This window comes from Mus pahari, chromosome 2, assembly GCF_900095145.1.
Source record: "Mus pahari chromosome 2, PAHARI_EIJ_v1.1, whole genome shotgun sequence".
NCBI lineage: Eukaryota > Metazoa > Chordata > Mammalia > Rodentia > Muridae > Mus > Mus pahari.
In genome coordinates, this window is record NC_034591.1 from 49082752 (window position 1) to 49098567 (window position 15816).

General features: G+C 42.3%; 1 protein-coding gene across 2 annotated transcripts in view; it reads right to left on the minus strand.

Annotated features, from left to right (window-relative positions):
• Tnpo3 (transportin 3) overlaps positions 1–15399 on the minus strand; it is a 71195-nt gene extending 55796 nt beyond the window's left edge. Inside the window, exons 1-2 of one of the 2 annotated variants that reach the window (XM_021191387.2) lie at positions 14867–15399; positions 5468–5626 (exon numbers count right to left, since the gene is read on the minus strand). Coding sequence is in view for 1 of the 2 variants with exons in the window: in XM_021191385.2 (XP_021047044.1) it covers positions 14867–14986 (120 nt within the window). In the remaining variant the exon portion in view is untranslated. The remainder of the gene's footprint in view (positions 1–5467; positions 5627–14866) is intronic. The other variant, XM_021191385.2, reaches the window with a different exon arrangement.
• Between the last annotated feature and the right edge of the window lie 417 nt (positions 15400–15816).

Consider the following 15816-nt stretch of genomic DNA (forward strand, 5'->3'; position numbering starts at 1 on the left):
GCTTGCTAGTTTGTGGTACAGGCAAAATGGAAACTTTCATCTGGCATGGGAACTCTACTCTCATTGGGGTAGATGGTACAAAATAGGAACTTTCTACTGAAGCCTCACTATTGGTTAACATGTGGAAAAAGGTAGGCTTTCCAACATTTGGCAACCCAATACCATTTTGATCGAGGTTCCAAGTCTTCCAATGATTGGGGATGGTTTGATTTCACCTCTTCCCTTTTCAGCAGCATGGAGACAATTGCATGGAGTCGTGGGCTGCAGAGACTGGCGCCAATGGCAGCTGCAAGTAGGAAGGACGGCAGGCTGTATTTTGCTTTTTGAAAGGCCAAGCCTCACTCTGTAACCCAAATTGGCCTTGAACTCATGGCAATCCATCTGCCTCAGGCCTTAAGTCTCTCAAATACTGGGGTTACGGTGCATGAGCATTTGCATCTTGCTTTAGTTATCTATATTTCGACCTCTTCAAAAGTTGAGATTTAAGAAATAAAGGAGAGAAGGAGCTGGAGGTAGCCCAGTAGTTAAGACCTAGGATCGAATCCCAGCATCCACACTGATAACAATGGTCTGTACTCCAGTCTTGGGGATCTGATGCCTTCATGCCTCTGCAGGCACCAGGCACATGTATGATACAGACATTCTTGCAGACAAAACACATACATACATACATAGGTTGCCTTGGGCAAATTGGTTAACTTGTGAACAGAAATGGCAAACATAAAAGGCAAAGGGATTTATCTTTCTAGAATTTTTAATAATACTAGGTTTTGGTTTTTGTTGTTGTTGTTTGTTTTTAATATCCTTTGAATACCAGGCAAGGTGGTGCTTAAGATTGAGAAAGTGAGGCAAGAGAATGGTACATTCAAGATGACCTGACAACTTAGCAAGCCTTCTGTCAAAACGTGATTTAAAAAAAAAAAGGTATGTGACCTGAGATCACTCTCTAGAATCCACATCAACACAAAGAGAATTCACCTTACAAAGTTGTCATCTGACCTCCATACATGCACTGACACACACCTGGCATTCACATTCTCTACACACACATACACACATACTCACACACACACAAACAATTAAAAAAAAAAAAAAAAAAAAAAGAACTCAAGAAGAGAGTCCCAGTCTTTAAATCAAGAACCACAAAGCTCTCTGGACATTCTGTAAACAGCCTTGCACAAAGTAGAAAGCAAATCTCAAGAAGCCAGACATGATAAAAATCTTGCTGTGAGATTGTTTACAAAAAGCAGTTAGCCTTTAACAGTTTATGTCCTATACACCCTGCAACTTCCTGACATTATCTCATACCATCTAACCAGTGTTCAACTTTATTATAACAGACTAATGTACCAATTTCCCAGTCAAAAGAATTGAAAAGCTGAAGAATTTTAGGCAATTCAAAAGACTGAGGAACTGAATTAAACTAAGATTTGAAAATCTATTTCAAATTCAGAACTCAATAAAAATGGTTCATCGAGTAGATGCTTGCAAGCAGGCCTTACAATCAAGAGACTGAACCCAGACCCCACAAGGTAGCAGGAGTGAAATGACTCTGAGTCATTCTCTGACCTCCTTATAAGCATGCATGCCGACTCACACAACATGCAAGCACACATACCCCTCAGACTGAAACACATACAATGAGAAACCAAAACAGTCAAGAGATGTCCTGAAAAACAGTCTAAATATTCTGTGTAACCCAGTAAAGATCAAGAAATATGTAACAGTAAAGATGGCTCAATGGGTACAAGAACTTGTAACACAAACCTGATGACTTCAGTTCAGTCCCCAGAACCCAAGGTGGAAAGAGAACTGACTCTCAAGAGATGGTCCTCTGGCCAATACACAAACACACAAAACAGTAATTAATGTCTACACACACACACACACACACACAAAGTAATAATGGTTAGATGGATGGCCTAGCACTTAAGTGAATTTTTATTCCAGGGCATCTGACACCTTCTTCTGGCCTCTGAGTATCAGGCACACACACACACAGTGCACATACATACATGCAAGAAAAACAAACACGTAAAATAAAAACAAATTCAATCTTCTTTTATAAGAGTAATTTTTTTAAAACAAGTCTTGGTAAATTTAAAAAGTCTAAAATCACAGAAGGGTTGGTGGCTCATGTTTGCAACCCAACAATAGGAGGCTGAAACAAAGGGCTGGGTCAAGTCCAGACAATGCTACCTAGTCAGAGGCCCTGGAACAAAAACTCACTTAAGTGCTAGGCCATCCACCCATCCAACCATTATTACTACTGTGTGTGCGTGCGTGCGTGTGTGCATGAAAATCTAAAAACTGAAGTTTGTTCCATGTACTGAGATGCACATCTATAATCTCAACACCTGGGAGATAGGGGCAGGCAATCACCAGAGTTCCCAAAACATAGGGTTTCAGAAAATTTTCAGAGACAAAAATCTTGAAAGAGGAAATTCTAGAAAAAAAGTCTTCTAGAAGAAGCAAACTTCAAAATATTTTCAGAAATATACTGAAATATTTTCTGACATATACTAAAATATTTTCTGAAATATACTAAAAGCAGCAGCATATTTAGATCGAGGCAACTAAACCAAGAAGAAATGGTATTGGCACTGTGGATGACGCACTCAGTTGGTAGAATGCTTGCCACGACCCTGGATTAATAGCACTACAACAAAAACTCGGGCTGGTAACACTATGCTAGGACAGCCTGAGCACCCAGGATATTGGCAGAAGGAACTTCAGAAGATATAGTAAGTTTGCTGCCAACTAGGGCTACATGAGACCCTCTGATGAGATTTAGTATCACCATGGAAACAAACCTCTGGGAATGCCTGTGAGGAATTAGCTAGAGTAGGTTAAGAGAGGCAGGAAACTAACCTAAGTGTGAATGGTACCTATCAATCCACAGGCTCAGATCCTGGACTAACAAAAATAAACAAGTTAAACTAAAGTTTTTATAGCTCTCTGCTTCCTGACTGTAGGCACAGCATCATTAGCTGCCTCTTGTTTCTGCTAGCTTACTGTTTCTGCCAAGATAGACTATGTTCCCTGAAACCATAAGCCAAAACAAACCCTTCCAAAAATTCCCTTCTCAAGTATTTTGTTATAGCAAAAAGATATAAAATACTGTCTGGAAAAAAAAAAAAGGAAATTTGCATATTCTAATGATTGTGTAATCTAGAAGGAGGTTATAATTTAGAACTGAAATGTCCCCAAAGCACACTGACTGAAATCACCAATCTATCAATGTTTAGAGGTGGCATAATTGGTAAGTAATTGAATCGTGAAGGTTTTAAACTTCATCAATGGGTTAATCCATAAATGAGGGCCATTGGGATGTCTCAACAGATAAAGGTTCTTACCCCAAGCCTGACAACCTGAGATTAACATGAAAACAAGGGTGACTCCTCTGACCTCTACACATTTGCCATGGCATACATGTGTCCCCACCCCACACAAAAGAAATAAAATACGCTAAAAAATAGAAAACCCAACCATAATGGACTATTGGGAAATGACAGATTTTCGGAGGTGGTGCCTAGTTGAAGATGTAGGAGGGCAAGGTGTGCATCCTTCTAAGGCCCTGAATTTGCCTTTTCCTTTCTCCTAGTGACCATGGCATAAGCAGTTCTGTCCCACATGCACTTCCTAGCATGATACTTGGCCTCATCACAATCTGAGGACCATGGCGCTATATGGCCATGAACTGAAAACTCTGAAATCATGAACCCAAATAAATCTTTCCTCTTTTTGTTTATCTCAGAAATTTTGTCACAGTAATGGTATAAATCTGACTATGAAAACAGGCATTTGCTTTTTTTTTTAAAGATTTATTTATTATTATACATAAGTACACTGTAGTTGTCTTCAGACACACCAGAAGAGGGCGTCAGATCTCATTATGGGTGGTTGTGAGCCACCATGTGGTTGCTGGGATTTGAACTCAGGACCTTCAGAAGGGCAGTCAGTGCTCTTACCGGCTGAGACATCTCACCAGCCCCTTTGCTTTTTAATTGAACTATAGAGGACAGCTATATAAATTTCCTAGGCAATTTTATGGGAAACTGACCTTAGAAAAATTCCCAAATTACTGTAAAAATATTTAGACCAGAACCAAAAGGGAAGAAGAGGTTATTTCTAACTCCAAATGCCTATTCAATTTTAAGACAAAAAGGATGCCTCACTATGTACCCCAGGCTAGTCTTAGACTCATGACCATCTCTCTGCCTTAGCCTACTAAGTACTGGGATTTCAGGTGTGAGCCACCATGTCCAGCTAGACCTTAAAGTCTTAAAGTTGCCTTGTACAGTACTCAACTGTACCATTCCTTTCTAATATTTGCCTTTTAGAATAAGACTATGAGAATGACTTGTAAAACAACCAGGCAAAATGATAACCAAAAGCTCCTAAATGACAAAAGTGGTGGTACATGCTTTCTGCACTGGGTCGGTAGAAGTGTGTTGGGTCTCGCCCGCCTCCACTGGCAACTCCCTCTAAGCATTGTATTGCGCCCTTTGCAGACACGCGAAGAGTTGCTCCCCGGATCTGGAATACAGCGTCCTCAGACCACCCACTGTCAAAGCCCACTCGTCGTCAGGACCAACCACTGATGTCACCGTCACCGCCCTCTCATTGGACCCGCCTTCTGGACACAGCTCCGCTGAGGATTGGACCGCACACCATTGAGACATTGAGAGAGACACGCACAGAGACAATGGGACATGCGGGAGAGGGTTGGGTTCTCCCCTGTGTAATTAATAAATAATGTTTCTTTCTTGTAGCTCATCCCTATTTTAGAAAGTTTAGCTCTTCAGTACGAACCCAGTCCAAGGTGTTTTCTGCCCACGCAGACAAGGCGCCTGTAGCGTGACGCAGAAAAACACAGAAGTGTAGGGAGAAACAAGGTCTTAAGGTCATCCTGGGCAACATATGAGCTGTAGGCTCTGTAAGACCCTGCTTCAAACAGCAAAAAAACTACTAAGTAAATTCTTAGTTTAAAAAAATAAGCCTTCCTGGGCTACACAGAGGGTTTGAAGTAAGCCTGGACAAATCTGAGAGGCTCTGTACAAACTACAAAGTAGAAAAGATCTGGGAATACAGCTCAGTGGTAAAGTGCTTACCAACCATGCATGACGTCCTAGGTTCGATTCCCACTACTGAAGAGTGGGTAGATGTTGAGGATATATCTGTTATAGAGCTTTTGCTGAGCATTGTGTAAGAACCTGAGTTTGAACCCAGCATCTAATTCCCCTCCCCGCAAAAGCCCTCCATTCACGATAATCCAGCCAATACTAAACATTAAGAGGTAATAATTTATCATTTCATTTTTATTCTGCATTCCAAGAGACTGGGAGAAGGAAAGACCTGTTGCTTTAAAACAGTAACAAGTTATCATCATCCCTCCTTCTAAGCTGCAGAGAGAAAGGGAGGAAAGGAGAACAGACTCTTTACAAGGAGAGAATAAAGCACTTACACTTCAAGGACTTTCTAGGCACAGATGCCAGGTGCTACCCACTGAAATCCAGGCTTGGACTAAGCTCCACATTCTCAAAGGGCCATCTCAACTGAAGCCTGGGGCTCAGAGTCAGCAGGAGGAAGCTGCAGCTCCCACTAGCAGCACATTTCAAAGAGACTGCAACAAGAGAACATGTTCCATTTAAAGTCTAATTCCAATCACCTTCACACAGCAGCAGCAGCAGCAGCAGCAGAACAGATTTTTACATCAGTCTTTTCTTTCAAAGGGTATTTCCATGACTCTGTGATGAATATGGGACAGGCTATGGCCCAACATCTTCACTAGCTCCAAGTCCTTCACAGCAGATCTGCAAAGTGCCTGTCTCTGCTCTTCTTTAATGACGCACTTTTGCATCAGGACTCACTGTCATACCAACAGCTCTAAAACTGACAAAACAACCAAATCACTGATTGAGCCTCAACACTGCAAGCCTCTGCAGATGCCCACACACATGTAACATACCCACACACAAATACATAGGTATTTTTTTGAAAGCTAGGCCTGAGCCTGTAATCTATCAATGGTCAAGTTGAAGAAGAAAGATCATGAATTCAAAGGCAGTCATGGCTCCACAGCAGGATGACACAATCTCAAAGCAAAACAACAAAAGTGGCTAAAATGGTAAATTTTGTTCTGATTATTTTTCTCATAATAAAAAAATATCCACAATCTCTGGACACAGTGGAATACACCTTTAATTTCAGCACTTGGCAGGTAGAGACTGGAGGAGTTCTGTAAATTTGGATCAGTCTGGTCTACATAGCAACTTCCAGGTCTACATAGCGAGACTATGTCACAAAAAAAAAAAAAAAAAGGGAAGTGGCTCAATGGCTCAGTGGTTAAGATCAAATACTGCTCTTATAGAAGTCCAGGATTCACTTCCTAGCAACCACACATCTGATACTCAGTCTGTAACTCCAACTTCAGCTAATACCATCTCTGGCATCTGTAGGTACCTGCATTCACATGCACAACTCACACACAGAAACACACACATAAATAATAAAAATAAAATAAACATGCATCTTTGAGACAAGATCTATGTGGTCTTGGCTATCTTAGAACTCACTGTATAGAACAGACTAACCTCAAATTCATAGAGATCTACACACCTCTGTCTCCTGAGTGCTGGTATTAAAGGCATACACCAAAACATGTGGCATAAATATTTAAAAATCCATAAAATCTGGCCAGCGAGATGACTCAATGGGTAAAAGCACTTGCTGCACAAGTTTGAGCAGCTGAGCTCTATCTCCCAATCCCATTTAAGGCAAAAAACAGACTTCCAGAAGATGTGCTCAGACCTACTTTTGAGTGTCCATACATGTACAGTAATATTTTTTTAAATACATAAAATATAATTTTCACCAGCCTGGTCTACCGAGTGAGTTCAAGGACAGACAGAAAATCCCTGTCTCAAAAAAACCAAAAAAATAAAAAATAAAAATAAAAATAAAAAATAGCAGTGCTTTAATGGTTTTATGTCCTAGATCAAACTATCAACTAGTTTAAGGCCAGGTGGACCAGAAATAAACGAATCCAGGCAAGAACATATAACACAGAAAGCAGACAGCCATACCCACAAAAACACCATACAAGCCTCCACTACTGCACAGCTAGGTCTTGCCTGGCCAGTTAATGCAACGGGTTCATTTAAACTTACTTCACTTTAGTTAAAGCCATGCCTGGCTAATCACTTCCAAATGGAATGTTACAAGTAGATTAGTCAAATCTTAGGATGGCCTTTCCTCTTACTTACATACTCAGTCTCTTCCAATGTGAAGCAAACTATATTCATTCCTATATTAAGGTAACTGACCCTCAGAACTGTATAGAAAACTTTATTTTTTAAAAAGTCATCCTTCCAAAATCAAGTTATGTTTTAAAGATCATTTAACTAGAGAACAAAAATAAATCAATAAAAGATAAACTAAATTAGAAAATATAGTAAATACAACTGCTGGAGACAAAGTGAAAGTCTTAGCAGAAGAATCAAGGAACCCCAGGCAGCTCCCTCTGTGTGCCTGCGGAGAAGTCATCATCCAAGCTAGGTGAAGACTTTCCAGGGCAGCTGCTTTGGGGTCATCCATACTCTACAAGGGAATCCAGGCAGAAGACACTGAGGTAACTTGGAGAGTCACATAATTAGAAAGTGATGAACCTGGGACATCTGTCTGTCTTTGTCTTTGATCTGGTACCTGCTAAGTATGATGAAAAGAATCCTGGAAGAGACACATTAGGCCACCAAAGGAAAATGAACCAACCTGTGACTGAAAGGAAAAAAGATTCTGAAAAAGTCTGTGTGAATGTGCAGCTGAGACGCATAGGTGCTACACCATGTTGGCAGAAAGGCTTGCTTCTTAATATTCTGTCTCCTAAATAAATGTCTTAAAATTCCAGAAGGGAAAAGCAATCAGAAACTGACAACCATGGCCCATAACCTTTCTGACATGCTACTTTAAGAAAATGTCCATGGACATGTGACAAATTATATATCAAAATGTCAACTGAGTCCACTAAAGCATGACTTTATGTCATCTTTTTTTTTTTTTTTTTTAAATATACTTTTCATCATTCAGTTTCCAGATAGGACTACAGAACCTACCTTTCTCTGACAGGGTTTCTCTGTATAGCCCTGGCTGTCCTGGAACTCACTCTGTAGACCAGGCTGGCTTCGAACTCAGAAATCCGCCTGCCTCCACCACCCAAGTGCTGGAATTAAAGGTGTGTGCCACCACGCCTGCCCCCCCCCCTTTTGTAGTTTTCTCTGACATTTTTAAGATAGGGGCTCATGCCAGCTGGCCTCAAACTCAGTGTGTAGCAGTCTTCCCATCTCCACCTCCCAAGTGGTTAACATTGTAGGCATGCACTACCATACCTGGTTTATGCAGAACTGGGAATCAAATCCATGGCTTTATGCATGCTAGATAAGCAACCTACCAACTGGTCCGCAGCCCTAGACCTAAACTATAATGTAAGATAACTTCTAGCTCACAGATTGTCTCTATGAAAGAAACAACTTAAAACAACAAAACAGCAGAATTATTAACCCTGGAAAGAGCTTTCTAAATTGTCTAATTTTGTATACACACTGGAAGTAGTCAAAGGAAACTACTAAGTATTCAGAACATGCAAGCTGCTGTTACATACGGATTTCTTTAAGATCTAATTCAAAATAACCTAGTTTCTTTTAAAACATTTTAGAGTTATCCCCTTACCACAGAGAAAGCAACCATGGCTGCAGAGTTCCAAGAATTTTGGTGAAAAGGTCTGTAGAGAAATAAAGGTTCATCAGAAAACACCTGTTTTGGGTTGGAGAGATGGCTCAGTGGTTAAGAGCACTGACTGCTCTTCCAAAGATCCTAAGTTCAATTCCCAGCAACCACATGGTAGCTCACAACCATCTGTAATGGGATCGAATGCCCTGTTCTGGTGTGTCTGAAGACAGTGACAGTGTACTCATATAAAGAAAACACCTGTCTCAGCTGGCTTCCGAGAACGCACCTGTAATCCCAGCACTTGGGGCAGAGGCGGGGAGATCAGGAGTTGCAGAGGTTTCAAAGCCATTCTGAGCTACAGGAGACACTGTCTAAAAAGGAAAGCAATCCAGCACTTAGGAGGCAGAGGCAGGCGGATTTCTAAGTTCGAGGCCAGCCTGGTCTACAGAGTGAGTTCCAGGACAGCCAGGGCTACATAGAGAAGTCCGAAGTCCTGTCTCAAAAAAAAAAAAAAAAAAAAAAACAGAAAAAGAAAAAGAAAAAAAAAGAAAACAACAATAAAAAAAAAAGGGGGAAGACAAAACACAGAGAAATACATAATCTTGTTGACGCTGTTGCTGCTGCTGTTGTTTGGTTTTTGAAGACAGGGTTGCTCTGTAGAGCCCTGGCTGTCCTGGAACTCACTCTGTAGACCAGGCTGGCCTCAAACTCCTAAGTACTTTGATTAAAGACAAGCGCCACCCACCATCACTCAGTACACAAACAATCATACAGCATAAACCTAAAAAGGCTAAAATCTGCCTGAGGATAGGATGGACTTAGGTGGGGAAACTGAATCCATAGCTCAGAATTATACAAGCATCAGATACAACTAAAGGCTGACACCAACTCTGCATAAGCAGCAGTTAGACCCCTAGGTTTTCTCCTTGACTCAGTGCAAATGAAGTATTACCTTCCCATCGTAAAGGAGGTTTTACTCTGTGGTTTACTCTGGCAAGACTCAACAGGGTCTCTGGATACCCAGGAAAAGGCTCAAGTAAGGGCAGGAGTATCATCTAAAACACAAGAGTAAATGAAAACCTACATACACACTTGAGTTCACCTGTCCTCACTCCCCCACATAGCAGCTAAAACACAGGCAGCCTAGCTTATAATCTCCAGGCACAAGACTAGGAGACTCTGCTCAAAGTAAGTGACCCAAAAAAAGAATGAGCAACAGGAAGACAGTAAGGAACAACATGGGCGGTAGCCCATCCTCAAGCTGAAACAGAGGAAAATCAAGTTCAAGGCTAGCCTAAGCCACAGTAAGATCTAGACCAACTATGTAGCAAAATCCTGTTCCAACTACCACCACCACCCACCCCCTTTTCCCCATTTCCAGGGAGAAAAGTTAAGACAACAGTTAAACATTGTAGCACACTATAATTCTAATAGGAGGTGGAGACAGGAGGATCCAGAATTCAAAGACAGCCTGGGTTACATAATGAAACTCTGGCCCATCTCCCCCACCCCACCCCCAAAAAAGCTGGAGAGAATTTCTCATTCATGGAAGAACTTACCTTAAAAGAATAAGGTTCTGAGTTTGAATCCTAGAACCCACAATTAAAATCCAGGCACCAGTTTATTATTCCAGCATGGGGGAGGCAGGGACCATCTGGCTAACCAGACTAGCTTTCTCCCAAAGGAGTTGGACATTAGTTCCTGAAATGAAACTCAAGGGTGTCCTCTGACCTCCATCTGCATGCATGCATGCTCCTTCTCACACATAAGACAAATGGAAAGACAATAAAAGGTTTAAGGTAACCTCAATTATCCACCAAATGAAAGAATAATTCATGAAAATATTATGAAGTCCAGTTATCAGTAGACCCAACACAAGAAAGAGGTGAAGGAAATTCCCTAGGACAGTGTTAAAGAGGGATTCCCAGGACAGTAATTAGGCAACAGAACCAAGACAGATGAAAGATTCTATATACTTAAGTCCTCAGAAAGAAAAGAAATAAAGAAACCCACACCTAGGCAGCTCAATGGTGGCCTACACCTTTCATCCTGGCACTGGGGAGACACAAGCAGAGGCAGTCGGATCTCTGAATTTGAGGCCAGCCTTGTCTACAAAATGAGTTCCAGGATAGCCAGAGCTACACAGAGAAACCCTGTCTCAAAAAAACCCATACCTGTGTTAAAGACTCTATAAGGCTCAATGGCTGATTAAAACTTGTGAGGATAGAAAGTTAGAATGATGCAGATACAGAGTCAAATTATCTTGGACTATTTTTAACCCCCTCAATAGCTATTCATTGTCCTTCAAACTTCAAGGTACATTCTTAGCAAACCACTAACTTCTACCAGTCCAAAGGCTAAAAATGTTATCAGTACCTAAAACCTACTCAGAGCCAACTGTGGTGACACATGCCTTTAATCTTAGCATTTGGGAGGCAGAGGAAGGCAGATTTCCATTGAGTTCCAGGCCAGCCAAGGCTGCATACATAGGAAGACTGTCTCAAAACAAATCAAAACAAAAAACTTCTAGAAAACAAAAGACCAACAGCAGTATCCCTGTTTCTTTCCTATAACCTGCTCATCCAAAGGCCCACCAATAAATTCCATAAATTCTTATATTTGACTTTCCCTTTTATGTTTTCTCCCCCCCCACCCCGTGTGTGTGTGTGTGTGTGTGTGTGTGTTTATGTGTGTAAGTATGTACAGAAGGGAGCACCAGATGCCCTTGAATTTGAGTACAGGCAGTTGTGAGTTGCCAAAGAGGTGCTAGGAAGCGAACACTGACTCTCTTAGCAGGAAGGACCCTTAGGGACGAGTGGTATCTCCAGCCCCTATTCCATAACTAATACAATCTCCCCAATTCCATAACACAACAAAATAAAGGCATCCTGAACTCATGTTTGTACACTATGATCATTCATATTTGACTCAAGTCAGTGGGGTGAGAGAGCTATTTTGGGAGTTGATAAATCTTAGGACTACAAGCTTATTTCAGGCAACAGGGAAAACAGGTTATCAATATGAACATATATTGATAGACATTTTATACTGTGGATATTTGGGAACAAATGACACACATATATATAGAAAACAAAACAAAAAAATTTTTAAAGATACCAACAAGCACAAAAGGTTTTTAAATTTTAAAGTAAAACTTTTAAATTTTGATAAGAATTGAAATTATATAAGACTGCAAAATAATAAAAACTCAAACACGGGGTTACTTGAAATTCTTGAGCCAGAAAACAGTAATTAACGGATTGTGCTCAGAGAAGGGTATCTGAATAGTGATTTTGGTAATGACAAGATCCAGGGTACAATTACATCACCTGAAGAAAATAAAGAAATGAAAAGGCCAAAGTGATAACCGAACTGTTCATTTACATGCTCGAATTAGGCACCAAAGGCAGACTGTGGACACCTGCTGCCAAGCCTGACCACTTTAATTAGCTCTCTAGAATCCACAGGTCAGGAGAGAACTGACTTCCACAAGTTGTCTTCTGACATACACAGTGTGTCCACATACAATAAAGAAATGTAAGCCCTGAAGCTGCCCAAATGATGATGTATAAGCACCTTAGGTGCTCTTCACCCCTTTTCTACATCTTTTCTGCTCCAGCAAACTTTCTCCCCTTTCCCTATCCCCCACCTTGATTCAGGGTTTCTCCACATAGTTCTGGCTGTCCTAGAGTTCATTATATAGACCACACTGGCCTGAAGCTCACAGAGATCCACCTGCCTCTGCCTCCTGGTGTCCCCTGAATGCTGGTTGGCTTGATCTATAAGGAACCCCAGAAGAACAGAGTCAGCAAATACATTCTTCCAGCTCCCTCACTGCAAAGGACCTCAAGTTCTGTCACTAGAAGGGTATCATTCTCCCTCAAAAAAGCCAAGTAACTGTTCCTCTCTCTCTATTCCTTCCAGAAAAAAAATAACAGTTTGGCTACAGGTTATAATATTATTTCTTCTGATACCAGTATACCTGCAACTTTATAGTGTCTTTATAACAAACTCTCCTGGGGCATGTAAAGCAAAGCAAGGCCTGTAAACGCCTCTCAGCTCTTGGACGTGTTACACTATCAGCATGAGTATACTATGTGGTTAGAACAGATTTGTTTGCTTGCTTCCAATTACCAACATCTAGAGTCTATACTGTGAGTTAAAGGCCAGCCTAGAGAACTTAAAAAGTCTTTGTATCAAAATAAAAAGTAAAAAGGATGAGAATATAGCTTGGAGAGTAACAATTTGCACAACATGTGTGAGGTCCTAGGTTCAATCCCTAGTATCTCTAATTAAAAAAAAAGAAAAAGAAAAAGAAAATTCTCCTGACTAATTATTCTGTCAAGTTGGTCATCTCTTCCTGTTGAGGGTCTACAATGGAGAGACACAACAGAATGATTGGAACTAAAGGAGAAAAAGGTGACTAACTCAATACTAACATACTTTAAGCTCTTGGACATATTACATTTAACCAGCATGAGTATACTATGTGGTTAGCACAGATCTGTTTGCTTGTTTCCAATTACCAACATCTAGAAGTTGTTTGTCCATGTACTGATTGAACACACAATCAGTAGATTCATCAGTAAGAGCTCACCTAGTAGGTTACTTGTATTTTAGGAAACTGTATGAAGAACTGTAGGGAACTGTAACTCCCTTGACTGCAGAACTAAAAGCTACACGAGGTCTACATGGGGAGCCTATGATGAACCTTTCTTTTTTCTCCTCCATTTAGCCATGATTGTCCTGGAACTCTGTAGGCTGTTCTGGAACTCAGAGATTAGCCTGCCTCTGCTGAGATTTAATCTCCGCTGAGATTAAAGTTGAGTGCCACCACACCCAGCAAAATCTATTTGTCTCCCCACAATATAAACAAGAGCATGAGTGTCACATTTACATGTAACTATCATAATTAAGGTGGCAACTATTTTTTAAAATGATGTACTTGTAACCTAGGGGCTTATTTAAGAAGCTACAGCACCATTAAACATCAGTTATGAGTTAAACAGAAAAGGGAGAGCAAGCTTTTCATGCTTGTGAGTATGAAATGCAATAATGAATGAAGGGTGAAGAGAGAGAGAGCTAGAGATGTAGGCTGGACTGGATCCCAGTATCAAACACAAGGAAAAGAAAAAGAAAGCGGGTACTTAGTCAGTCTGTTATGAGGCTCCTTAGTTTTCAAAGAATTTCACAGTTCATAGACTAAAACCTAAACACTGTCAGCAAAATCACAAGCTATTAAAATTCATAAAAAATAAAAACATAGCAAAGGTGAGTGAAAATCAAGGGAGAAAATACAAAGTGTGAGTCAATAAATGAAAAACATGAACGATAGCCACAACATACACTCCGCCGGGCGTGGTGGCGCACGCCTTTAATCCCAGCGCTCAGGAGGCAGAGGCAGGCGGATTACTGAGTTCGAGGCCAGCCTGGTCTACAAAGTGAGTTCCAGGACAGCCAGGGCTACACAGAGAAACCCTGTCTCGAAAAACCAGAAAAACAACAACAAAAACAAAAACATACACTCCACCACATGATCACATAATTATATGGACTAATTAATATAGCTATGATACCCATCTTACAAATAAGAACGTACAGGCAGAAGAAATACAGTAGAAATCTGATATAAAACAAAAGAACTTCAAGGATTTCCTGAAACCATAACTAATTTTTCTTTATATTACGTTGCACTCCAATGAGAAGAGAAAATCTGTACGAATACGAATCTAGAAGCCTGAGAAATTTCGAGAATAACATCAATGAAAATCGGCAAGGGACACTGAGGGGTGGGTAAGGGAAGGTATTGCCGGAGGCAACTCTTGAATACGGAAGGTGTGTCAAAAGCACTTAAAGGAGGACTAGATCCATGCCACAAGCGAGGGGTACGGAACTTCAAAACGGATTCCACGGTCTGGGGAAAGGGCCCGTTCGTGACCAATCAGTGGCCACTGGTTTCCGAAAGGCAGCTCGTCGGTGGCGGCTCAGCCCCACCCCACGGCACCAGCTCCTTCGGAAAGAGGATCTCCGGCGGCCAACCGCTCCTGGCGCTCAGGCTCTCGGCTCAACGCGGAGATCCATCCCATCCCACTCGGCCCTGGTCCCGCGCGGCTCGGAACGGCCTCTCCCCGAACCTCACCGAACGCTGCAGCTCCCCAAGCCAAAACGAGGCGCGCTCCTTTCCGCTGGGATCCGGGTCGTGGTAAAGCGCCTGCACCGCCTGGTACACGAGCTGCAAGGTTGGCTTGGCTCCCTCCATGCTGGCGGGAGCGGCGGCGAGGACGGCGAAGAGCCCGATACTCCTCCCAAGGCTTCCTCTTGCTCTGCCTCCAAGCGTCCTCACTGTCTCGGCCACAGCCGCTCCCTGACTGGCGCCATCTCCTCCTTTCTGGCCGTTACCAGGGAAGGGGGGGGTTCCTCGTGGAAGTGGCCCCCCTCGGAAACAGCGGGGAGGTCGTTTTCAAGTTCCTGCCTCCTTTTTGTCTCGTCTTCCCGCCAGAATCGCAGACTCTCGAGTCCGGACGCGGGTTCTGGCTTCCACGCCTCCCGCCTTGCTCTCAGAGGCCTACCTCCGCATGACACGAACCACGCAGCGAGCCTAAGCTGGGCTTCCTAGGACCGGAAGCGGCCGTCCGTAGACTTTGGCACACTTCCGCCTGGTGCACCACAAACTGCCTCCTTCCCGGCACGCCTCCTCTTGTTTCCCCCGCCTCCTCCCGGAAGTGACCCTGCCGGACTAGGAGAGCCAAAGGGAAGTAGGCGCAAGGTAGTCTAGGTGCGAAAGTCTTTGCTCGAGCTTTCTGACTGGCTACTCTTAACGTTCCTGACCAAATCTTAAATCGTCGGCAATGAATCCAAAGTCTTTCCTCCCCGCTCCTATTTCTTCACCCGTCTCCAAGGAGTGTTTAAAAAACATCATCAGTTCAAGGGAGCCTGTAATCTCAGCTCTTGGAAGTTAGCCACAAAACCATCAGGAGGAAGCCAGGCAGGGGTGGCGCACGCCTTTAATCCCAGCACTCGGGAGGCAGAGGCAGGCGGATTTCTGAGTTCGAGGCCAGCTTGGTCTACAGAGTGAGTTCCAGGACAGCC